The sequence below is a fragment of the Vidua chalybeata genome, chromosome 5 (genome assembly GCF_026979565.1).
Source record: "Vidua chalybeata isolate OUT-0048 chromosome 5, bVidCha1 merged haplotype, whole genome shotgun sequence".
In the NCBI taxonomy this organism is placed as follows: Eukaryota; Metazoa; Chordata; class Aves; order Passeriformes; family Viduidae; genus Vidua; species Vidua chalybeata.
Window position 1 is genome coordinate 68,752,925 of NC_071534.1, and position 25,395 is coordinate 68,778,319.

General features: G+C 43.3%; 1 protein-coding gene across 1 annotated transcript in view; it reads left to right on the top strand.

Annotated features, from left to right (window-relative positions):
- The window catches only part of PRKCQ (protein kinase C theta), a 52,334-nt gene extending 33,663 nt beyond the window's left edge, over positions 1-18,671 (top strand). The window contains exons 14-19 of the mRNA XM_053943362.1: positions 7,376-7,467; positions 8,903-8,965; positions 12,499-12,637; positions 15,296-15,484; positions 16,034-16,162; positions 16,794-18,671. Coding sequence (XP_053799337.1) covers positions 7,376-7,467; positions 8,903-8,965; positions 12,499-12,637; positions 15,296-15,484; positions 16,034-16,162; positions 16,794-16,949 — 768 coding nt within the window. The 3' untranslated portion in view covers positions 16,950-18,671. The remainder of the gene's footprint in view (positions 1-7,375; positions 7,468-8,902; positions 8,966-12,498; positions 12,638-15,295; positions 15,485-16,033; positions 16,163-16,793) is intronic.
- The last annotated feature ends 6,724 nt before the right edge of the window (positions 18,672-25,395 follow it).

The following is a 25,395-nucleotide window of genomic DNA, read 5'->3' on the forward strand; positions in this document are numbered from 1 at the left end:
TCCTGTCATGGAGAAAGAATCCCCATCCATCTCATCCCAAGCCATCACTGCCACTTTAAAGCTGTGTGATCTCCCCATCTTGGCTTCACAGAGAGAGGAGCTGGAATGGGGCTGCCCAGACCAAAGCTCCTCTGGGCTCTGGTTGATTTTCAGCTCCTGTTTTTTCTCCTCTGACCTTTGCAAGCCAGCAGTGATCACTCAGTGCAGGAAAGTCACCCAGAGCTGGGAGCTGTGACAACCTTGGATGGTCTTCGAGGGCTCAAAGGGCAGTGTGATTGTCAGAATGTCTTTTATGGCAATCACTTTAGGATCATGGAATGGTTTGGGTTGGAAAGGACTTTAAAGATCACCTATTTCCAACCCTCCTGCCATGGGCAGAACCCACAGCACCGCTGTGTAGAGTCTCTCTATGGATTTTAATATTGAAAATATGACATTTTTTTGTTTCTTGAAGTTTCACTGGATAGATAAGTAGTTTCAAACAGAAACATATGTGCCAATGCCTTTCTGAATCCCTTGTGCTTTGGCTTACCTGAGCTGCTCCAGGTGCTGAGTGTCTCTGCAAAGGACAGTAAAACCAGGAATATTCCTACACCAAAACAAGGACCTCAATAGTCAACGTGTTTCCAGAAGGGTGGGGAAAAATCCTTTAATCTGTTGACAGCTCTCTGAGCTCTGGGATGAGGTTCTTCCTCACCTCCACCCAGGTAATGAGTGACTGCTCAATTATATAAATCTGGATAGCTCTTCAGACAGGTTTAGATGGCACCAGGCACTTAATGCCCCTCTCTATTCCAGTGGAGTTTGAATGATCAGTGCTTTCAAAACTCAGAATACTTTTCTTGTTTTATTGCATGAGAATAAATGCAAGCCCATAGTGTTTGGTGGGTTTTTTGTCCAATCTCTTTTGGAATTTTTCTGTTTTATTTTACTGCAGTTATCTTTGTATCCAGATATTCAGCTGACATAATTACATACTCTGAATTTTAACAATAAGCTCAAAGAGCTATTCTGCTGTATTAGATTTAAAGGAATGCTGTTATGTTAAAGAGGAGGAAAAATATGTTTATAATTCTGTGAAATCCCAAAATCAGTAATGCCAAAACAGTGACTAGCATCCCAGAGCTTATGTTTTATTCTTTTTTGCATTTCACTGATCTTCTGCCATAAAAATAGGCTTTTGCTTTTTGAAAGTCACTTTTATTTCTGTTTCTTTACTTCATTGACCAAGTTTTATTAACACCCTTTACCTAAATGCAAATTAAATCTTGAGGCATTTTGACTTGCAGCACAAAATAGCAACAGAGAAGATTATCTCAACCCAAAAGAGAAGTAATCGTTACTACAATTTAAAAGAAAATATTACAGAAATGTTTATTTTCTGCTTTACTGTTGTATTATATGTTTTCTCCTGGTGGTGAGCCTTTTTCACATGCTCTGTTGCCCTTGTGTGCTTAATACTACCTGAAAAATCTCTTACACTGGCAAGAAGAAGGGAAGAATCATAAATCGGGAGTGTGGTCCTAATTTGAAAATTCTTTGTCTCTGTTTTCCATGGGTATTTTCAGATTTCTCCTTAAAATATCTTCTCAGAACTCAGGAATTTCACAATTCCTGAAATTATTTTTCTTTACACACACAATTTCAGTTTTCTTCTCTCTCTGACTTGCTCTTGAGGGGCAGGGCTGATTTATTTGCCCTGAATCAGAGCATGGGGTTGGCACGTGGGCATTTCACACCCTTTGGATGTTCAGCTCCACTGCCTGGTGGTGCCATGGACCTCCTGAACAGCCCTAGCTCCATCCTCCTTTTTCTTGGAAACCTCTGTCCGTCCTTGTAGTATTCTGAGTACTCTGAGCTTGGGAAAAAATCTGATTCAAGGCCAAATTTGAAGCAGCTGATGGGAAATTTTAGGAAAGCTTTGAGGATTTTGCATCTTGCAACCAACAGGCAGGGAAACTGGCAAGGTCTTGTTCAATCCTGGCCAAAATTTCAACGTGGTTTAGCACAAATAGCAGCATCTCAGCAGAGCTTTGGGATTTCTACAGGGTTGTGCCAGAGAAAGTGTGAGCAGCTATAATTATAACATCTAATACATGAAGTTTTTGCAAGACACTTCTAGATGTCAGCCCATGTAGTGTGAACTGGGGGAAGGCATTGGCCAGGAAAAGAGGAAGACAGCTCACCAGTGGGGTTTTTAAAGTAAAAGATGATTGCTATATTCAATACACATATTGTCACTGCCTCCCCATTGTGCAGCCTGAGGAAAATCAGCCCAAAATGCATTTAGCTTTGCCCAAGATTTCTAAAAATCTGCAGTCTAGCTGCACTTTATCCTGAAAAAAAATTACTTCCTAAAATAAAAACATTTAATTTTTTTTCTTTTTAATTTTTCTTCTTTTATAATTAATAGTTTTTCAACTGCTAAAATATTTCTGTTTCATGGATTTGGCTTCTTTTTGTTTCGGGTTTTTTTTTTTTTTTTTTTTTGGTCTGGTGATTTTTTTTTTTTAATCCACAAAACTTCAGACAAATCTTTCTCTAGTCTTGAGAAAATTAGTCTCTCTCCAAGATTCTGCTGGACACTGATAGGGAAAACCACTTCCTCTTGCAAGACATGGGCTGATAGTGCCTCAGTTTATCAGTGAGTGATGGACTCTGTCTGCTCTGAGTGTGAGTAAAGGTCTTGGGATCTCAGAGCTCAAGTGGAAGCCAAGTCTGCACCTTCATCTCTGCAAATGTATTTTATTTATGTGTATAAATGTATTCCTGTGCTTTGTGCCAAGCAGATGGGCACACCACCCTGAGCATCCCAAATGAGCAGCTCAACACGCAGCTAGAAATGCTGACAGTGCAAGGATTAGAGCAAGGGATAAACAGTGAGAGCAGGGGCTGGACTGGATTATTGGGCAGCTGTAAGAAATGCTGCCATCTCCAGAAGATAGGCTGATATTACACAGAGCAAGGGGAAAAGCCTTTAAATCAGAGAACAGCATTAAAGCTTGGATTGCTCTGGTGCCAATTCCAGTGCAGCTGAATGCCTGTAGCCACCTCCTAGAAAGGAGTAACCCTGTGTTAACTGTTCCTTGTGACAGTGGACACAGTGAGGACTGCATTTCCCTCTTTCCCACTGGATGGGATGCTCTGATGGGATTGCAGCACTGAGTGATGTGGTGGAAAAGGCTTGAGAGGCTTTTGGCTGCCAACTATCCCATGAAATAAAATAGATCCAAGGTGTGGATCAGCACCCAGACTGTGCTGAGCTGCATGAAAAGGTGAGACCAGAAGCAGCTGCAGGAATTGCATCGTGTCCAGCCTTTCTCTTGGCCAGGGACAGCCTAGTTCAGTGGGAATGCAGCAGGATTGGGTCACTTGATCTGGAGCCTTCTCCACGTGGAGACATTTGTTAGGGTAACTGATCTAAACCCAGGTAAAACCACACTGTCCTGCAGCATTAATTATTCTGACATTCATCCTCCTGGAAGCCCTGGGAAGAAGAATTTTTGCTCCTCAGTAAATGGTGTTAAAATGTGTATTTGTATGTATGCAAGCGCTTTCAAAATGCAAAGAAAACAAAATCTGAAAATCTCTGCAGAAAAGTGCTCTGGAGGGCTTCCAGCTGGTTAAAGGATTTTAAGAGCCTGTTAAAGGATGTACCTTCAAAAGATCAATTTAAATGCTGCCTGCTTTATACTCATTGTTTATAAAGTTGAAAGCATCTCTGATAGTGACTATTCATTCTCACAGCAGTCGCAGCAGAGCAGGAGCAGGTTGGTTTAACTCCATCCCTGCCATGTCCTGGGGAGGCAGAGGGAGCAGGTGGCTCTGTGGGGAGGAGCTCAGCTCAGCACAGGCACTGAGGGATTGAAAGGGCAGGAGGCTGAGTTCCTGCAGTAATCCAGCCTTTCAGCACCTGGCTGAGGAACAATGTTGTGTGCAGGAGCTGTGTTATTTTGTGCAGGACACTGCTGCCATGTCTGTGTGCTGAACAACCTCGTGTTGTAGGGCTCTGTCTGCTGCAGGAGCAGCACTTCACCCTCCCACAGAAGAGTTTGTCCTGTCCCCGGTGCTGCAATGGAGAAAGCCCCTGGGAGATGGTCTAGAAGTAAGGAATGGCTGATACATGGATGCTCTTAAGACGACTGGTGTTAAATACATCAGGACGTGTTTGGACAATGCTCCCAAGCACATGGTGTGATTCTCAGGGGTGTCCTGTGCAGGGCCCGAGTTGGACTTTGATGATCCTCGTTGGTCCCTTCCAACTCAGAATTTCTATGATTTTATAAGTACCCTGATGCAGTGTCCATCCTTGAGTGTAGGAAGTGCCTTTACAATTCTCCTTGAGCTCTGTGGTCGCAAAGGATGGTCCTGAGATCTGCCATGAGACCAAACCTTTTCTGTTGTGTGAGTCCAGAACCATGACCAAAAGTCTGGCTTGAGCATTTGCTACCCAGGGATGCTCCCACAGGTGGTCAGCAAGTTGTCTGTCACCTGCCTGCAGGGCAGAGGGGCAGGGCACTCTTTCCAAGCCTGCTGCAGAGCTGTGTGGGTCTCACCATTGGGGAACATTCCTGCTTGTTTGCTCAACATCCACAGGCAGGACCCCTGCAGGGGATAAGGGCATGGCAGAGCCTTGAGAATCAGAGAATGGTTTGGGTTAGAAAGGACCTTTAAAGGTCATCTAGTCCAGCTGCCCTGCAGTGAGCAGGGACATTTTCAAGCAGATAAAACCCCCTTGCCTGCTCCAAGTGCTGACAGACTCCAGCAGCAGGCAGGAGCCATGAGCTAATTTTTCCAGGACAAGAGGAAGTGAAGCTGGAGCCTCTGTGCAAGAACATCCTCTGTGCCACTCTGACCCTTTGACCTCCAGCACTCTCTTGAATTTTTGGTGGTTTCAAGAGTGGGTTTTGCTGCTTCCCATATTTAATGTGTTCTGTGGCACTGTAGATCTCAGACCTAGGAAAATGACTCCAGTAAGTTGTTGCACTTTGCCTTTCTTGGTTACACCTCAGCACTTATAATGACGTAGAGCTGTTCTCAACCAGATCTCCTCCACGAGCTATTCCAGGCATTGGCACTTCTTAAGAAGCAAGGGAAACTTCCAAGCCCCAGAGCAGGAAAGTCAGAGTGATCTTGTCTGTCTTTTCAATAGGGTTTATGTACCACTCTATAGCTCCTGATACAAACTTCAGTACTAAACATTCCTAAGTTTGTATTCTCCAGCTCCACAGCTTAAGGCAGTTGAGCAACAGGGTTTGTATATGTGGGTGTAAATTAATCTGAGGGGTTTTCTTCCCTCAAGGATGATGCCAGAGTCCCCAGTTTCAAGTCAGAGTCCCTGGGTTCAGTTAAACAGGTACATCAGATGGTTGCTCAAGTCCATGAACAAGCAGAGCGTGACTGCTCATTCTACTGGATAAACATAGATTTCAAGTTACAGTTAGAGATGTAGCCAAAATCAGTGGATTTTACAGGGGAACTGAGGGGTTTTCTCCTTCCCAGCCCACTAAAGCTGAGTCTGACCCATTTCAAGACACGTGAGGTTTCTTCAGTCCCAGCAGGACAAATGTGGTTGCTGGTGTGTTGTTGGCTAAACCCCATCTCCTCCCTGTGTACCCTTCCCAAAGAGCATCTGTTCAAGTATTTTCCTGAATGGGCTCCTGAGCTCACGTTGCTTCCAAGATTTATACATTTCTTCACTAAATTTCCCACCTTCCTTTGGCCTTTTTACTTGCTGGAGCTCATTTACATGCACAGCCCCCTGCAGATGCAAGAAACGCTGAAAACCTGCACCCATTTGGTTTAGTGATGGAATTTGTATTCTTTCCCCAGGAGGCCAGATCTGGCTTTGAGCTTGTTGGATGACAGGTGGGGTTTCCAGTGAGTCCATTTAAATAAGAGTGCTGTAATTAAGAGGATCTGGCTAAAGAAATTGCACAAATTAGAGCAGACAGCTGTTGTTTGAAAGGAACAAGCAGTTTTGTGGTTTTTAAACATAGCCAGATCTTGGCTTGCTGCCAGAGATACTTACATTAGATCTTATGGATAAAAGTCTTCAACTGTTAAAAATATAAGTGAAAATAACTCTATTTCCCCCCCAGAAAAAAAAAATGTAATGGGCAATAGGCAACACAAGGAAGATACTCATAAACTTTATAGCACAGCCTAGAGATGACTGCCTTCAGGTGTGTACAGAACAGAGAGAGGCTTTTGAGGGCAAAAAATACTACATCCACTTTGTTTTATTCCTGCTTTTATGCACAAAAGGTGAGATTGCTAAAACAGAAGTTTAAATTGGGACCATAGCTCAGTGTGCAGATCCTTTTCCTTCAGAAAAATGTGTCCTTTCTGCTTTCTCGAGACAATTCAGTGTGGAAGGGATCAATCCAAACCAGCTTCTGCAGCGTTCTGGTGGTGAGCTTTGGCTGATGAAGCTGTGAGAGGATCAGTGTCATGTACATGACCAACCTGGTCTAGTGGGAGGCATCCCTGCCCATGGCAGGGAGATGGAACTTTAGGGGTCTTTAAGGTCTCTTCCAACCCAAACCATTTAGTGATTCCATGATTCTGTATCAAGGATTGGAAAAGAAACCTCAGTGATCAGTTCTGCCCATTATACGTAGAGAGATTCCATCATTTCTATGTGCCAGGAGGAGAGTTTTTCACTGCCCTGCTCAAATAACTGATGGTTGTATAAAACTGGGGACCAGAGCTCGACTTTTCCAGGCTTCTCTGACATGCAGGTGCTCAATGGGTGTCTAGAAATGTGATTAATTCATTGCTTTCCCCACCAGCAAGTGGGGAAAGAGAAGCTTTCAGGCTTAAAATCAAGTATGTGCTTAAAACAAATTGCTGTGTCTGGTTGGTGTCTCTGATAACTTGAAAAAGTCAGACCCAGATGCCTCCACAGAAGCTCTGCAGGAATGCAGGTGACACCAGCTTGAAGTCACACCACTGGATGGGCACTGTACTGGGATGGGGACCAGAGGAGATCTGGGAGTGACTTTTGTCTTTTCCACTAGTCCCCTGAGAAGCTTGTCCATCTGTCCTTCTGCTGTACAGGCACTGTAAAGTCGCTGACCCCTTTCTGTGAGCCTGGAGCTCTGCTGGTAAAAAACCATAGGCCCAGCTGGTTATGAAGTGTTTGCAGTGTTTGCTAGTGTGTTTATAGAGCTCAGAGCAGGGAGTGTGAGTATGGGCTTAGGGAACCAAGAGGAGAAATGAGGAATGTAAAAAAGAGCTGCTTTCTTTCCAAAACCCTCAGTAATACTTTCCTTCTGCTTTCTGAGCGGTTTGATTTTTTTTTTTTAATATTTAAACTTTTACCTCGCTCTTCACCATCCCTTATTTATTCTCACCTTGTCTCCTTCTCTAGGAAAACCTCTTTTTTGTGATGGAATACCTCAATGGAGGAGACCTCATGTTCCACATCCAGAGCTGCCATAAGTTCGACCTTCCCAGAGCAACGTAAGACGTTTATCATTGCCTTTGGGCCTGACTTGATTTTATTCCCAGCTCTGCTACTGGCCTGCAGAGGAAATCTTGGGCAGATTATTTTACCTCTCTTCACCTTGCTCAGCTGAAAAGTGGGGAGGATGCTTGTGCTGGAAGCCAAGTCCCTCTCTATCCCAGCAGTCTCCAAACTCAACAAAACCATACAGGCCATCCTCCCAGCTCAGTGAAGGACTGGAGTGAGTCACCTCCCATCCTCTTTTCCCTCCCACAGATGACTTTTAAACTCCATCCACACAGTTGGTTTCACTCAGACATGACCTTGCTTCTTTACAACACTCCGTAGCCAAGCTGAGGTTCCCAGCCCAGTGGTCAGAAGTGAAGCTGTTGTTTGTTAGAAGTAATGGGATTTTCCCTTTTTTCCCCTTAAATTTCAAGGGGGTGGGGTGAAAACCTATCAAAAGCACAAAAGGTAAATTTAAACAAAGAATTAATATACCAGCAGAGAATTAAAAATATATTTAGCTTTGATTAAAGTAAATACAAGAATTAGAATAAATGAAAGGTGCTTTTGATCCTTCTGCAAGCAAAAGGTATTTTGAAAGTCAATATTGAAACCACTATAGGAATTACTTTTATTTAATAATTTAATAACAAAAACCCCACACCGTCTTTTAAATCACTGTTTGATGATATTTTTCAAATGCATTTGAATGTCCAGAATTAAGGGCCAATGCATTGAAGACTAAGGGAGTAAAGCTGTGCCACACTGGATGGGGATATGATCCTCTGGTTTCATTCCCTTCTGGGACAGCACTTTCATTCTTCACACTGATGCTGCCTCCTTGCAGCAGGATGTGGTGGTGTCCTTTGGGTAAGAATGTGCTGAGAACAACGACTTCAAGCTCAAAGAAACTCCAGAGAAAGGCCACCAGCCTGCTGGATAGCCCATATTATGGATAAGCTTTCAAAATCAGAAAAAAAATTTCTTCACTGAAAGTGTGGTCAGTTATTGGAACAGGCTGTCCAGGGAAGTGGTGGAATCACTGTCCCTGCAAGTGTTCAAGAAGTGTGGATGTGGCACTTGGGGATGTGGTTTAGTGGTGGTTTTGGCAGTGCTGGGTTAATGGTTGGACTCGATGCTAGAGGGGTTTTCCTGCAAAAATAATTCCAGAACTCCAAGATTCTTTGAAAAGCAGGTCATAAATCTGGGCAGGGAAGAGGGCAGGGAGTCTGTGCTCCCCATCCCAGATTCCCCCCCCTGCTTTTGGGAATCTCATATCACCCATCAGTAAAACACAGTCACCCAAAGCCTTCTGGAGACACTCCAAACTTTCTGAGAACCTAATGAAATTTTGGCTCTTGTGGGGACAAGGTTTCCATCTTTTTGGGTCTAGTTGAAAAAATCTTTGGGAAGCTCCTGTTCTGACTTGTGCCTTCTGTCATTCAGGTTTTATGCTGCTGAAATCATTTGTGGGCTCCAGTTCCTCCATTCCAAGGGCATAATATACAGGTAATTTAACTCTTTAGTGTAATTAATATGCTAAATGCTAAACCTTTTCTGCTTTTCCTTGCAAGCACCAATGCCAGCAGAGAGGCTGTTTCTTGGCTGTTCTTACTGGCATTGCAATTCTCTGCAGATTTCCCTTTTACATAGTTTGGGTGTTTTATTTTGAAGAAAGGGTGTAGAAAAGGCAGTTTTGATCCTTCTTTCAGAACCCAGTTCTATTTCAGTTATCATTAAAACAAACCTTTGGATGCATTTACACAGAGCCATTCACACAGCACACAGTGTAGGCACCTTGTTTAAGCTTTCAACATATCAAGGTATACTAAGGTCAAGTCAGACACAAGAAATTTGTTACCTCTGCTGTGCCGGTTACCTTGGGACAGTGGTGACAAGCTCAACTCAAGTAACAAAAGCAGGAAGACACTGATGTATCTTAATTTTGGATTAATTTTGTGCACAGTGGGGAGATGGGATTCAACTCACCATCATGAATCTGAATTGTCTGTTAAGTTCTTCTTGTAGTAAGCAGAGAGCAGAGGGCATTTTAAGGTTCATCAAGCCTGTGTTAAAATGTGTATGGGAAGTGCCCAGTTCTACCAGAAATTAGGCCACAGTCTGATTTCCCATGGCCAAAAGGAGGAACTGAATTTCTGGGGAGCTCTGGTTAAGCTCAACCTCATGACAAAATTCAGTTACTACATTGCAGCCTTCTTTAAAAGCAGAAAACAAATAACTTGTCACAAATAAATGAGAAAGCTCCCTACAGCAATGATGTTTGCTGAACCCAAAATGAGCTTATTTCAGTGTTTGTCATGTAGCATGAACATTAGAGCAAATGCTGAAAGTGGATGACTTGCTCACAATCCATTCTCCCTTTAAAACACGAGCTTTGATTTTTATTAGTACTCATGTGGGAGCCATTTATAGTCTTTATTGACCAGTGATGGTGATTGCATAAACATGAGATCAATATCAGTGGCATTAAGCTAAGATGATCTCTGGGGCCTCAGCAACTTTTCTGGCTCTAATTATTATTCTCCATGGGTGAAGGGAAAAATTTTCTGGTGCCCAAATCACTTGGCCATGTCTGTTATTTTTAGTCAGTCTTCTCAGAAAATCTGATTAAAAATATCCACAGGACATGGTGACTTTATGGCAGGGCTGCTAATGCTGGCATTTTATTTATAATTCACATTTTTACTTGGAATCACTGCGCCAGTGCTGTGTTGGGATTTGGGACCCATTTCTTCCTGAAAGGAGAGGGGTGTTTAGAGTCTGGAGCTTTGGGAATTGAGGGAAAATTGGGACATCTAGGCATTGGGTAGCATGTGGATGGGAAGAAATATCTCATTCCCAGGAGTTGGTGATATTGCTTTGGGTATCAAGCGTTGAGAGAAAAGGTTTAACCAGTCCTACTCTCTTCCCTTTTTCACTGAAGACAATGACAGCAAGGTCAGCTGAGAACACAGAGTCATCAGTATCTCTGTCAGAACAAACTAAGCACTTAGGAAAGTGAATAGAAATAATTTTTGCAACTACATCTCTTGCGATGCCGTAAGAATAATGAATCCAGCTGTTCTGTCTCATGCGCCCACGTTTGGAAACATTGGCTTAAATTTTAACGAATGCGCCGAGGTGTTTTTTGGCAGAAACTCCAGTCCCTGGAGCCAATGAGTTTGAGACTCATCAAAATAATGAAAGCAAACTGTAGGTGATGGGTTTTTTTTGTTTTGCTTCGATCTACCGGATGAATAAAAGCAGTGTTGGCAGCCCGAGATTGATCTTAACGTTGTAACTAAAATAAGCCATTCCAGCTGGAAATTGTGACAACATGAGTGTCTGCCTCTTGGAAGGCAAATGTCTCATTTTTTCCTGTATTTCTCTTTGATTGATGACTCCCATTTTGTCTTGGGCCGTATTCTTGCAGCAGCAAACAGTTGCCCTGTGACAACAATTTAGTGTGTAAGCACTACAATGTCCCTTACCCTGATGGGGACCTGGCCCAAGCAAGACAAGGAGCTCTGCACAGAGAGAGGCTGAAGAATCATCTTCCCTGCAACTGGGGGCCATTATCCAAGGAGCATCAAGCATTAGAAATTACCTTCTTTGAGGAACATTCCTGAAAAAAACCCCACATTGTAAAACAGTTGTCAGCGGGAGGGTGTCCCTGCAGTGGCCTCCTTGTTAGGCCTCTGGCCTGAGATGTGGAAAATCACAGATTCACAGAGTGGTTTGGGTTGGAAGGAACCCTAAAGATCACCAGCCCCCTTGCCATGAGCAGGGAAGCATGCACAGGATCAGGCCCCATCCAACTTGGCCTTTTGGCCAAAATATGTGTAGGCTGTGAATTAGCGTGAAAAATAACAATTACTCCCTCAGCTGTGGGCACAAGCAAATGTGTCTGGGTGCTTTGGGAGCCCTGAGAAGGAGCAGTGACTGATAGCACAAACCAGGCAGTGCAGGAATGTGTGTGCTCACAGACCAGGTGACCCAAATTCTACCTATATCCCCAATTAAGTGCAGGATCACTGATCCAAACATTTTACCTGGGTCATTATATCAAATAAAAACAAAACCTTTAGGTAAGATTTAAGAAAATTAGCATAGAAACCATGCTAGCCTTCCTTTCTGTCTGCCTTTTTTTTCTTCTTTACAAGCTTTTCTCTCCTTTCAGAGTTAGTTCCCACTTGAGGACTTCTTTGTTCTCCACCAATGGTCATGATTCATCAGCTCATTTGCTTTTATTTCCTTCTCTTTGCATTTCTGTTTTCTTCCTCTCTCTGGGCTCTTTGCTTCCCAGAGTAGCTCAGAGCCTGCCTGAAAACTCAGACAACAGCCTGGCAGCTGAGCGTGAAAGGCTTTGTAAATCCCAGGGTTCAGATGGTGCAGGCCAGCAGTGGTGGGGGCTCTGCTGATGTCTGGGATTATTCTGACCCTCTGCAGGGCTTGTGGATCCTTACTTCTTGTGACATTTGTAGAAGGAGATCTGGCAGCAGCTTCAGAGAGAATATTGAGATTCCCAGGGGAGGAGAGAGTGAGGATTACCTGCTCTCATTCTCCAGGTTGTGTTAGGGCAGGAGCACCAGCTGGCACAAAGCCCTTCTTAGCTTCACTATTGTGCATCCTTGAAGGAAACAGCTTCTAAAAGCTGTCTTGGGTGATGTGATCCCTGGAAGTGTTCAAGGCCAGGCTGGATGTGGCTTGGAGCAACCTGGTCTAGTGGGAGATGTCCCTGCCCATGGCAGGGATTGGAACTGGGGGATCTTCAAGGTCCCTTCCAAGTCAAACCATTCTGTGATTCCATGATTCTGTGTGCTCTCCAGCAGATAAATCAGTGCTGGGAGAAGAGAAAATGCAGAAGAGGGATGCTGAAGCCCAAGAAAGCAGTTCCTCATTTATCCCTCAGCCTTCCTTTGTATTTCCAGCATGTAGGCACTACACAGAGGCAGAGAACAAGTGTAATAAATACAACCTGCTAAAATAACTTGGCGTGCTTTGCACTTTGAAGAACGGGGTTTTCTTCTCTTCCTCCACAGAGACTTGAAGCTGGACAATGTCCTCCTGGACAATGAGGGGCACATCAAAATTGCTGACTTTGGGATGTGCAAGGAGAACATGTTTGGAGATGCAAAGACAAGCACTTTCTGTGGGACTCCTGACTATATTGCCCCTGAGGTAGGTGTGGGGCACAGGGAGGTCAGCAAGTGCTGTGGGACGGGAAACACATCTCCAGACAAAACTGTTGTGCATTGGTGGAGGTTGCAAAGAGTAATAACCTGGTTTGGAGCAGTTCCAGGCCAGAAACTGGATTTCAGCATGGCTCAGAGTCTGTGTTGCTGTTTGGCATTGCTTATTTCTGTATCTAATTTTTTTTTTTTTTTTTTTTTTTTTTTTTTTTTTTTTTTTTTTTTTTTTTGTGCAAATGGAACTTGGCTTAAACCAAGAAAGAGAATGCTTAATGGAAATTATTTTTGGGCCATGACAGAATAAACTCCAAGAGGTTCTGCAATTGAGGGACAGACATAGCCTGAGGAATGCTGACTGTACCCTTTCCCTTATTTCTTTCAATTTTTAACCAGACATAAACTTGTTCTTTTTTTTTTTTTTCCTAGAAAATTTAGGTATTTTAAACTAGATCCCTCCAGAAAAGAGAAAGTTTCCTTCACCTGATGACTTCACACAATGATAGATCTTACTATGGAGAGGTTTTGACTAATTAGGTGTCCAAAGAAAATATTTTTTTAGCTCAGAGAAAAATGTACAAGTCATCCATGCCTCATGTCTGACATCAGTCTGAAATCCATTTATTTACCTTTCAAGATTCCATTTTGTAATTTTAGTGTTTTCATGATGGATATTGGTATTTTCCAAAGAATTGTCAAAGCCTTGAGGGTTTTTTTTCCCCCTCTACTATAATTCCTTGTTCCTTCACTGTGCACTAAGGGCTCGAGTCTGGCTGAGGTTACACCACTGCAGGCTCAAGGGTCTCTTCAAATCAATTGGATTTCTATTGCCTAAGAATGGGTGTAAGTGTGCTCTGCAATCAAGCTGCATTTGTCTTTTATTCTACTTCTGTATGCCTTTATTTAAGAAAAAAAAAAAGCTATTTTTTGCTCCTAAAAAAAATATATATAGCCAAGTTTTGATCCATTATCTGTGATTTTATTTTCTAGAAAAGAGAAAAACTGAAATAGCTCAGAGTTTTATTTCTACACCATGTTTATTTTAGGGATTCAACGAGTGCATATAAAACATTTTATCTCTAAATTGAAAGCACTTCAGGAGTTTATGGATCATCTCTCCTGCCACAGGCAGGAGCACTGGACTCTGTCAGTATTTCACTGCAGCTGCTGCCACTGTAATTTGTTACAGACCCAACACCTTGGCCACAGCCATGCAAATAAGGGGGGTTTGGGTCAGTAGACAAGCAATTATTTTTTCATTTCAAAAAATACCTGACAAGAAAAAAAACCAGCCTGAAATGAAATTACTGAGTTTATTTTCATCCCAGAGAATTTAAAACAAAATAAACCTTTTTCTTTCTGACTGCCATAAAACACTTCAATTTCAGATACTCAATTTCCAGATACTTTAGACTTTTAAAGAAAAAGCCTTATAAAAATAATTTCTCTTTTCAGAAGGAAAGGTTGGGATGATTTTGTTTGTAAGTGATCCAGAAAAAATATATTAAGGGGTTTTGCTGATTTCTTTTTCTTTTGGCTCTGAGTGGAACTCATTATATATATGACAACATATATTCAGATCTCTTTTTTTGTCTCTTCTGGAGACAGATGTAGTATAGAGCATCCCATTGCAACAAAGACGTGGGCTCAAGAGTAAAGATTGTGCCTCAAAATTAAATTTTCCCCTCAACAGCTCTAAAATTCTGATAAGAATCCTACACACCACAGTCATCATGTGAACCTTTAGATATTTCCAATGTAAAAATCTGTGTATGAGCAAGTTTTTGAGGCTCTTTGAGAACCAAAGGAGACAAACGGGGCTTGTATTTTACAGCACGTAGATATTTATCAGGATGTTTAAAATTGGGCAAATTCCCTTCCTTGGCCATAAAAGGAGCTGGTGATAAGTGGTTCAGCTCTAGATGTCTCCACAACAGACATCTAAAGGCAGGTGAGATTAATTTTGCTTCTCCAGAGAGGAAGTTTGAGAACTTGGTGATGGTCCTTTAGGCCCCGGTGAGGTCTTCATTCCAGCTGGACGTCACTTTATAGGTGACACTGGAAGGTACAAACCAAGGGACAGACTGAGGACAAATTTCCATTCCTTCATCTAAAACCCAGCTGGTCTCAAGAGGACACATCCCCTTTCATGTTTTTCCTGGGGAAGATTTTGCTGGGGTAGAGTCACACCATTTTAAGTGACTGATAGTCCTAAAGTACCTTTATGCTGCCACATTTGTAATTTTAAAACTCAGCTTGTTTCACTGGAATCAATCCCAAGATGCTGATACCTGACCATTTGTCTTCTTGGACTTCACAAGCCTGATTTGAACCCCTGGAGAGCAGGCTAAAGATGACTTGTCTCATCTCTTACATTTGAGATCTCTCTAGTAGCCAAGGATTTATTCAAGTTACGTAAGAATTACATGCAGCCTGTTGTCTCTAGAGCCAGGGACTGTTTTGGCACCCAGGTGTGGCTGTGCCTCGTTGCTCCAGGAGCCACATGCTCTGCTCCACTGGCAGATTTCAGGCAGGAAGCACCTCTGATAGAAGCAGCTGTTGCAAGGCCCCAGTCTGGCCACCCTCCTGAAGTTGAAAAACTCGTGTCAGACATTTTACTTCTGCCTTTGTGGCTCCTCTTTCTGGGCAGATATTGCTGGGGCAGAAGTACAACACCTCTGTTGACTGGTGGTCCTTTGGTGTCCTCCTGTATGAGATGCTCATTGGCCAATCCCCTTTCCATGGCCAAGATGAGGAGGAGCTTTTCCAGTCCATCCGTATGGATAACCCCTTCTACCCTCGCTGGCTGGACAAGGATGCAAAGGACATTTTGGTGAAGGTAAGAATCACCACCCATCAAATGAAAGTCTTTCTGCCAGAATTACTGTCTTCAATTTGTTTTTCTTCAGCTGTTGTAGAGAGGAACAGATTTCGTTTAGTCACTGTCTTTCCTGTGGGTATCAAACCACACCTCTCCCATAAGGAATTTGTGTATGTTCCTTCTCCTGATTCATGATGGTGGCTCTTCACAGAAACCAGCAGAGATCAGTTTCTTTGCAGAGCAGTCTTTATGGTGCAAGGCTCGATAACTCCTGGAAAAAATACTTCAAACTAAGGGTTACATCAGACTGAGATGCTGAACATCTCTTTTTGGGGCACATGCTGGCACCTTTCTGCCCAAACAGCCAGTACTTCTGTCAGGAGCAGAGGTAGTAATCATCTTAATACCAATCAGTAAACTTCCTTGTTTAGGAAAAAAAAAAAAATCCCAACATTTTCTCCATTATGGCCTCTTCTCATTGCACTGACTATGGATAATTACACATTCCACCCTGCCTTATGACTGTATTATCATCAGAGAATTTAACCTATGGGATCAACATTGCAGCTTTTTGTGAGAGAGCCTGAGAGGAGACTGGGAACGAGAGGGAACATCCGCCAGCACGCCTTTTTCCGGGAAATCAACTGGGAAGCTTTAGAAGAGAGAAGGATGGAGCCTCCTTTCAAACCAAGAGTGGTAAGGATGCATCTTCTTTCAGTTCCACCCATCTCAGGTCTTCTAAACTGTGCATTTCTGCTGGTTGCCTGACCTGATCCTCACAATACTGTTTCGTGGTGGCTGCAAGCCTGGGTCTGGCATGCCCACACCTGAGAAACCATAAATTACTCATTGCTTCCTCAGTTACTGCAGCAGGGTAACACCTTCCCATCACCACAGAACTGCAGCCCATTCTGAAGGGATTATCTTTCATTGCACTGCAGAAGGTAAAACAGTTCAGGAACCAATTGTTTGGCTACATCAGAATAATTCTGGCTATTAATAACAGTCTCGTTAAATTATTACAGCCCTGTTAATAATAATGATAGAGTTTAATTTGACAAGCACATCATACTTTCATTTTACAGTCTTCCACAACTGTTATACAATTGGTGAGTTCAGTCTGCCATGTTACAACGCTGTAACATCCCTGTCTGGCAGAATTCCTGGATCACAGGCTCAGTGCCTCCTTCATAATATTTATATTTACTGGCTCCCAACAGAAGGTTGAGCTGAGCCCATAGGAAGCAGCCTGATAGGGCCAGTACCATGGTAATAAAGATCTGACTGTTAGTGGTTTAACATCTTTTTTTTTTTCCTTTTCTTGAAGAAATCTCCAAGTGACTGTAGCAACTTCGACAAGGAATTCCTAAATGAAAAACCCAGACTGTCCTGTGCTGACAGAGCACTGATTAACAGCATGGACCAAAATATGTTCAGCAACTTCTCTTTTGTGAACCCTAAAATGGAGAAAATATTTTCCTGAGATCTGCCTTACTGAAGGAATTCTCTGTAATGATTTGAGTAGCACTTTGTCAACTGAAGACTGTGCATGGTTGTTTTTATCAAGAACCCTCCAGAAAGAAACCACCTCAGCAAAAGTTTGTACCATGCCTGGAGGCTTCTGACTTTTTCCAGTCCATAGTAGGTACCAGCCCACTCTTCACTGATGATAAAGTTTCTTTGTGGTATCTTTTGGTCTCCCTTCTCTCTCTTCCCAATGTTCTTGAAGTTGAAAGCATCTGAAAATGGGGAGGTGCCAAAACCTGTTCCCCACTACTTGTACACACAGCCAACAGGTTTCTCTGTAAGGAAAAATAGGTATATTTGAGCTTCTGGTGATGTCAGTGCCCATTTTGGGAACTCTGACCCAGACCCACCTTCTTCTGAAGGAAAAGTGGTTTGCTCAAGGCCTGAGGGTATCAGGGAAGACTCAGGTTGGATGCTTTGGCAACCTCCACTTGTACATGTGCAGAATTGCCAAATTGTGCACAGCTTTGAAGAAGAAATTTACTCCCTACACCCTTTAAAAATGCTGTTCACGGGTGTTAGGACTCAATTTTTCTCCATAGGACAAAGAGACCTTTTTCAGGTGCCCATTCCACCATCTGCACATCTCAGTGGATCGTTAGCGAAGGGAGTGCCAAGATTGGTACAGAAAACCAGAGGTTTACACTTAGTGCCTGAGCAGGAAGGATGGGAAGTTGCAGAATGCTTCAAGAACCCTGTTCTAAAGCTTTAAGGGTTTTCTGACACACCAAACTCAGGGCAAGGTCTCAATGGGCTTTCTGACATTTTAACCTAAAATCACATTAGAAAAATGCAACGTTTCCCCAAAGCATTGTTTAAGCATTGTAAAAGTGGCCTTCCAGTCACAGAATTGGGGTTTTCACTTGAAAGGTGTTAACTGGTCCTGCAAAGGCTGATTTACTTTCTCTAAATGATGTCCCAGCTCTTGGGCACAGGTCAATGAGCTTTACATGATGGTGCAGGAGGCACATCAGGTGAGGGTGGCCCTCACCTCCACCTTGTGACATTTTGCTGTGTGTTCTGTCCCTTTGCAGTCTGTGGGAATGTGGGTGGGTTTAAAAAACAAAAATATTTTCTGTGATCCTTTAACGGGGGATCCCTTTAAATAAAGGTGCACTGTTTCCTGAGGGTGGAGATTTGTGAAACCACCACAAGTTACTGCTTGTCGCCGAGATACCCGTGCAAAGCTGGGTCAAAATCAAGTCAGAGCCTAAAAGAGAAGATTTTTAAACAACTTAGCTTTAGGCAGTCACTCAAGTTGGTGTTGGGATCTATTTGAAGAACGTAAATTTGGAGCTTTGTTGCATCAGCCTCCAGTCCATGGAGAAGAAAAGCTGCAGCAGGTGAGTTATCCCAAAATCAGGTTCCCTTCAGATGTGCCTTCCTGGTTCTGCGGGTCCAGGCTGTCCATTTGGACCTCCCAACAGGATGAATGCAGCCTTGCAGGCAGTGCTGGGATATCACTGGCAGTGACTGCAGGCACAGAATCCAGCAGGAGCAAGGACTGAAGTGCCTGAAGTCAACAAGAAGAGCAGAACACCCTGAGAAAGGTTTCAGTCCAGTGACTCTGATGAAATCCTTGTTTGTGCTGTGTGAAATGCAGGAGGGGGCAGCTGTGCTTGCAGTTTGTGGAGCTGGTCATCATGTTTAATTAGAATGGTTAACATGAATTTTTTAAAATGCCAGTGCTGTTTGTACAGTTTAATAAAATGTTGTGTATAATTGGGAAATGGGCATTGAAGTGATTAAATAGGGACAAAGAACAGGGACGCTTAGAAAAGCCATTAAAATAGCTCTGTGCTGTCTGGGGAACATTCCCCAGGGGAATTTTGACCTGTAAATACACAGCAGCAGCAAGCACTTGAACAACTGCTACTCCACAGGGCAATATCTAAACCGAGGATTTGGTGCTGTGCAAAGGTTCCCAGGAAGAGAGTGAAATGTTTCTTTTTACTACCAGAAGGTGACACAGCTCTGAATATATGGGGTCTGGTATCTCAGAGTGGTTGCAGAGGAGATGTGCAGAGGTTTTTATTAAAAGAGGGTGACTTAGGACATCTTCATTTGACACCCAAATGAGGGTCAGTCAAGTCCTGTGAGGGCCTGAGTGTGTCTGTGACTCTGATGGAGTCTGGCCAGCCTGCTCCAGGCTAGAGACTGCATTTCTAAGCGTTTGAAGTCTGGCAGCATCCCTGGAGGACTGTTAGGGATGTTCTCTCTGTTGCAGCACAGCAGTTTGGTCTTGACACCAATGCAGGGAGAACCCAAGAGCATAGACTGAGGAAGGAGGGTGCTGGTTCACCTCTTGTGGTTAAGTCACTGAAGAGAAACAGGTTTTAACACCTCTCTGATCAGAAGGAGGGCTCTCTGCACTCCAGCTGTGGTCCCATAGAACCACAAGCATGACTTGTGAAGGAACTCGTTGAGTAACTGCTAGAGCAGGCACAGCATTAGGATTAGTGTGAAGCTTTTGATGCAAACCACAAGAAGAAGCACCCGCTTCTCTCTGCCAGGTACCTTCAGCTTGAAAACCCAATAAACCCAGTGAGGATGGGGGCAGGGGGATGGGGGAGGTGGGTATGAGCCACCACAAACCTGCTCGCTGTGCGTCCCAGCTGTGCCTGTGGGGTGTGAAGAGTGACGTGGGAAGCAGCAAACGCTTTCCTGTGGTGACAGTGATTGAGAGATACCAGCCAGGGAGGGCTGAAAGCCTAACACCCACACAGAAATGAGCAGGAGCCCAGGTACCCACAGAGATGCTCCTTTGCCTTAGCTGAACCTGGCACCTCCATTCCCATCTTATTTCTCTTTCTTTCTCTCGCCTCCTCCATAAAATATTCATTTTATGGCATAGTAGATGGGGCTTGACAGGTTTGGTTATTTGTTTGCTGAAGGCTCAGTCCTGTTCTGGAGCCCTGTGGGATCACAGCACTACTGCAGGACCATGGCAACAGCAAACATCAGGGTCTGACCTCCAGCACCACCTGCTTCAACTCAAGTTTTGGGAGTCCCCAGTGCCCAAGTGCTCCTTTCTGAGTCTTGCTGCCTCACCTGATGGATGTATGAACTCCTACTTGTTGGCATCCACCAAATCAGGATGAGTGGGAGTCACCTGTAAATGACAGCCCTGATTTCAGCACTCCTGCAAAGACTTCCAAGAGGAGGGGGGCTGGTCTCACAGCTCCTCAGCATTCAGAAGAGAAAACCAAGCTCTGTCCTGCACCCCACCATGCTCTTTGCAGCCTGTGCTGAAAGGAAAGACAACTTTGCCCAGTTGCTACAAGACACTCTTGCAGTACAGAGGTGTCACCAAGAGTCCATGTGTGATAACTCCAAAGAGTGGGTCCTGGCAGTTGAAATGCTCCTCCCTTTGTAATTGTACTTGTACCTCAGACATCTAAAACCCACATTAGAGATCCCAGCTTGGACCATACCAGCTCCCTCACTCCAGGGATGCCACATCACCTGCAGCCACCAGATCATCAAGAGTGTGTGGCTCAAAGTGTGTCTTGTGGTGTGAAGCTTTTCTACCTTCCTTACTTACACAGAAATTTTATCTCTGGTACCTCACAGCACAAGCAGAGCTGGTGAAATACAGGAAGTGTATTTTTAGCTCTTCTGTAACTGGCATTGGGTACAGCCCAGTGACTGTACCTGCTGTACTGGGGTCCATTCCACTGTTGGTAACAGGAACTTTGGAGTCCCTTATCTTCTACATCACCTCAATGTTTATGTACACAAAGATAGAATTGAAAAATAGATGAGATGTGAAACAAAGGAAAAAACAGCATCGAGTTGTGGAAGGTGAAGCAAGCGCAGAAAAGACAAGTAAGGAAGAAAAGAGGGATACAAGTTGGTGTAATGTTATGTAACACTTCCCTTCATCCATTGGTTTCAATTAGAGCTCTGCTCTTTTCCTTCAAAGCCATCAGTACCATCCCGGAGTTGCTTTTGTGGCCAAAGCACAGAACTTTTGGAGATTTTAGAGGATGGGACAGCCTGAGAACAGAATGGCTCTGATCTGGCCTCCCAGGCAGCACAGAGCTGCCATTCCTGCTCTGACATCTCCTCTAAAAATCCAAATACTTCTGCTTTGAATCTGGATTCAAGTCCCTGTTAAAGTATTTTCATTAGGCTGTCTATAGCAGAGGAATGCAATTTAACTGCTTGGTTTTAGTCAGGTAGCACCCCTGAGACACCTTGGGTTATCCTGGAGGACTTTTGCTAAATATGGGTCTGTCCTACAACCTGTGGCTTATCCCACAGTCCTATTTCCCCCAAATACCCTCAACAGCCATGGACACCTCTCTGTAAGCAGTGGAATCAGGCTTACAGCGGAATCAGCTCACCCTCCAGCAGGCACCTGCACTCAAGTCTTGTAAGAAGAAACATCAAAAATTAGTTATCCACATGTTTTCTGCATTTGCTAAAGAAACTGCATGAAGGAAATCCCCCATCCTCCTGGTACATGCTCATTAAGGGAGACCAGAGGTGCACTGCATTCCCAAGTTCACTGGCAAGCCTATTCCCTTCTCCCCTACTAAAGCAGTGATAATGAGAGAGACACCAAGCTCAGCAGTTATGATGTTTTGAGAACTGTCTTTGCTCTTGAAGGCGAACACTTTTAAGCTAAAAGAAGGTAGGTTTAGATCAGATGTTAAGATTTTTTTTTGTACTCAGACAGTAGTGAGGCCCTGGCAGAGTGCCCAGAGCAGCTGTGGCTGCCCCTGGATCCCTGGAAGTGTCCAAGGCCAGGCTGGACAGGACTTGGAGCAACCTGGGATAGTGGAAGGTGTCCCTGCACATGGCAGAGGGTGGAATGAAATGGGCTTTAAGGTCCTTTCCAACCCAAACCATTCTGTGGTTCAGTCACAGGAGATAGATCATAGGAGATGCTCAGTTACAATTAAGCTCAAGGGCATCAGCTCTTTCTCATTCTGCATTTTCACATGTTGAATTTAAAAAAAACAACCCTTAATCTCTGTTCCAAGAGTCAACTGGATTCTGCTTGTCTGGGACCCAGCAATCTCCCAACTCATGCTGCTCCTCTGCCTAAACAAAAACCTGCCAGTACACAGCAGCTGGGGAGGTGAATCATTATTTTAATAATCACCTAGAGGAAAACATGCTGCTTGAGTGGAGAGAAAATAAAAATTAAGTATCACATTTAATTTATGATGTGGCCTTTTATTTTAAAGGAACATAAACTGAAAATATTCAGACATCAAAGGAAGAATCTCAGCTTTCACTTCTAAATTCTATTTTATTATTGTTGTTAGCCTCCCAGTAGCAAAGGAAATGAGTTCTTTGGTAATCATTTCCATTTAATTTTCAGCTCCCTTCTGTTGATAGCATCGTGTGTAACCTTTTTTCTAACAGTTACTTTAAATTGTGTATTTTGATATTCCATTCAGCTGGTGGAGAAAGAAAAATAAGTTCTAAAAAAGCCATTTTATCTCTGCTGTACATGAGCTCAGCAGGATAATGTGATATCTCAGTGAACATATTTATTTTAAGTTATTGGTATTTTCCACCAGGGTGAAATTGTTCAAGATATAGCCACTCATTGCCTCCCCTCTTCCTGCCCAAAAAATGTCACAAGGGCAAAGCAGTGGAGAAAAAGGGACAAAATAGCAACGCTCATTGAAAAGGAACAATAATCCACCCAGCAAATCAACTCAGTTCTGGTCATTCTGGGCAAAATGAAAAGAGTGAAAAAAACTGACAAAATGGGGGAAATGGAGCACACAATCATCATGGGGATAATAAATCCTGGGCACAGTTTTTGAGATAGTGAGGGAGAGGTCAGCAGTGCCACCGAGCGACCTTTCTCATAAAGACATTAAGGCTTAATAATGTGGTTTGGTTCTTCAGGAGATCCAGTGACACTGGAATTCAGATGGGAAGAGGAATGCTGGTTTTCCTTTGTGCTGGGCTGTCTCTACACCAAATCACAGACTTGCTTCTTTTTCTTTGGGCGTACTGAAAAGAAAGGAATAGACAGAAAGCCTCCACAAAACACCACAGCAGCTTTGGCTGAAAAACAGCCAAAAGCAGGGCTTGAACCTTCTGAAATGAGGACTAAGTGCTTTAATATTTCAATTAAATACCTTGTTGAGAATCAGCAACAGTCTCACAGATTTATGTGGAATAACCACTGAAGAGAGACAGCTGTAACAGTTCAAACTACTGCTTTTAGCAGCAGCAACCACCTTGCAGCACTTCCCATGCTCCAAATGGAGAGTCTCCAATGGAGCTCTAGGGAGCTGTGATGTGGTTCTTTATCAGCACAGGAGCATATGGGAGATTAAGATCTCGTGCTTCCAAAGCCTTCCAAAATTTTATGTCTAGACATAGCTGAGAAGGTGACAAGGAAAATTCAAGGCTGGGGCTGCAGAGGGCCACTGTAGGAGAAAATGTGCATTTTTTTCACTTGGTATAAAGAAATAATAAAGACTGGTTGCTGTGGAGTCACTCTCTGAAATGCACAATTCTTACTCACCATCTGTGCTCAGCCAAACACTGACACTGGAGTGGTGAAACTATGACCAAGCTCCTCATTTTCAGAGGAAATAAGTCAGCACTGAAGTGGAGGCAACTTTCCAACATGACTTACCACAGGTGTAGCTCAGTGTCCCTGGCACAATGCCTGATTTGCACCAGGGAATCAGCCCCAAACATCTGCCTGTTCATTTGATTAGAGATTTTGGATTAACCTTGTGCTTCTGCTGCTGCTACAGAGGAGAGGTCTGGAAAGTGTTTTTATTTGAGTGTGGCTCTGCAAACGACATAAACCTTGCTTAACGTGGTAAGGATCCCTTTTCTTCACAGTCTGTAGAACTGAGTTGGATTTTAAGTTTGGAATCTATTTTCCATGATAGGACAAGCCTTATTTTCTTCATCTGACTTTACCTATAGGGGTCATGGAATCATTGGATTGTTTAGACTGAAAAAAACCCTCTAATTCCATGGATTCCAGCCATGAATCCAACACTGCCTGGTACTCCAAGGCTCCAGCTCAACAGCACACGGAGTTTTCTCACAGGATCAGCAGAGGCACATGGAGAGGAAGGTTGATCCCATGCCAAAAAGGGGACCAACAAAAATTCCAATGAAACACTCTCCAGCTGCCTGTAAGACCAGGACTGAGCCAATATTGTGTCTGTGACACATTTACAGCCCAGGTGACATTAAAGTGCTGCAGAAATCAAGCCTGTGATTTATACCTGTACTCGAGTGTGTGGAGTGTAGGTGTTTGTACCTGACTAAGCACAACCTCAGCTCCCTCTACAGTCACTAAGGACTAATTATTACTGCCAGAGAAACTTATAACCCTCTTACAGCTTGCCCATGGAGTGCTAAGGGTTTATTACCTTGACAGCAAGCACCAAAAATGCTGTGAAGTGTTGGAATCAAAAATGCAGGCAATTTTTAGAACTGTGGGACTGTAAGCCATAACAGAATTAAACACAAGATTTAATCTGAGACTTTGGAAAAGACTTCCAAACTAAAGTACTAGAAGAAAGAATGTGGATTTATAGTTTAAGGCAGAGACACATTAAGTTAAGAAGAAGAAAGTCGAGAGATTTAGAGTTTAAGATATATAAAAAATAAAAGTAATTACAAAGATAAACAAGAAGTTTAGAATACAGTACTATAAGTTTGTGCATCATAACATGACTGACTAAGAAAACTTAGACTGCAATATGAGTCTATAAGACAAAATATTTAAGGATTGGATCAAAAACATAAATATCCTTATTAGCAGTGTTTTATTAGTCAATAAATCCTTAAAAGGTCTTCTAACTAAGGGTCTTGTGACCTTCTGAACTATACAGTAAAGATGTGAGCCAAATTCACCCTTCCTGTCTGTGTAGAAGATAAGAAAAATAAATCACATCATCTAAAAAACTCAGAGATCCCATCTCTAACTCACTCAAAATTCCTTCAAAAAACCCCATAGTGAAGTAAACCCAGGTGTCATCTCTGTGATATCTGGCTAAGTTCCTGATGATAATGCCAACAGGCTGAAGATATTGCTCTGATCCCTCTCTTCCTAGACCTGCCATCTCCGAATAAGGAGAAATCAGCCCATGCTGAAGTGACCTCATCCAAAAAAATCAGTGTTTTTATTCCAGATCTACACCACTGTAAAACATTCCAGGTATCTCCTGAGTCCTTGACAATGGCAGGGCAGCAAAGGGTTGAGACCTCTTCCCTTTGGATCAACCCTCTGCTCCTCTGCACCCCTCTGCATGTGCAGATGTTCATCCTTCTCTCACCTTTCAGCTCACAGAGGGGGGCTTTCATCTCTCCAGAATTATTTCAGAAGTCACTTTGTGCCAGTCGTGCACTCTGAAATGCCTGGCTGAAACCTCTGGGTCTGTTCCAGGGCAAAGTAA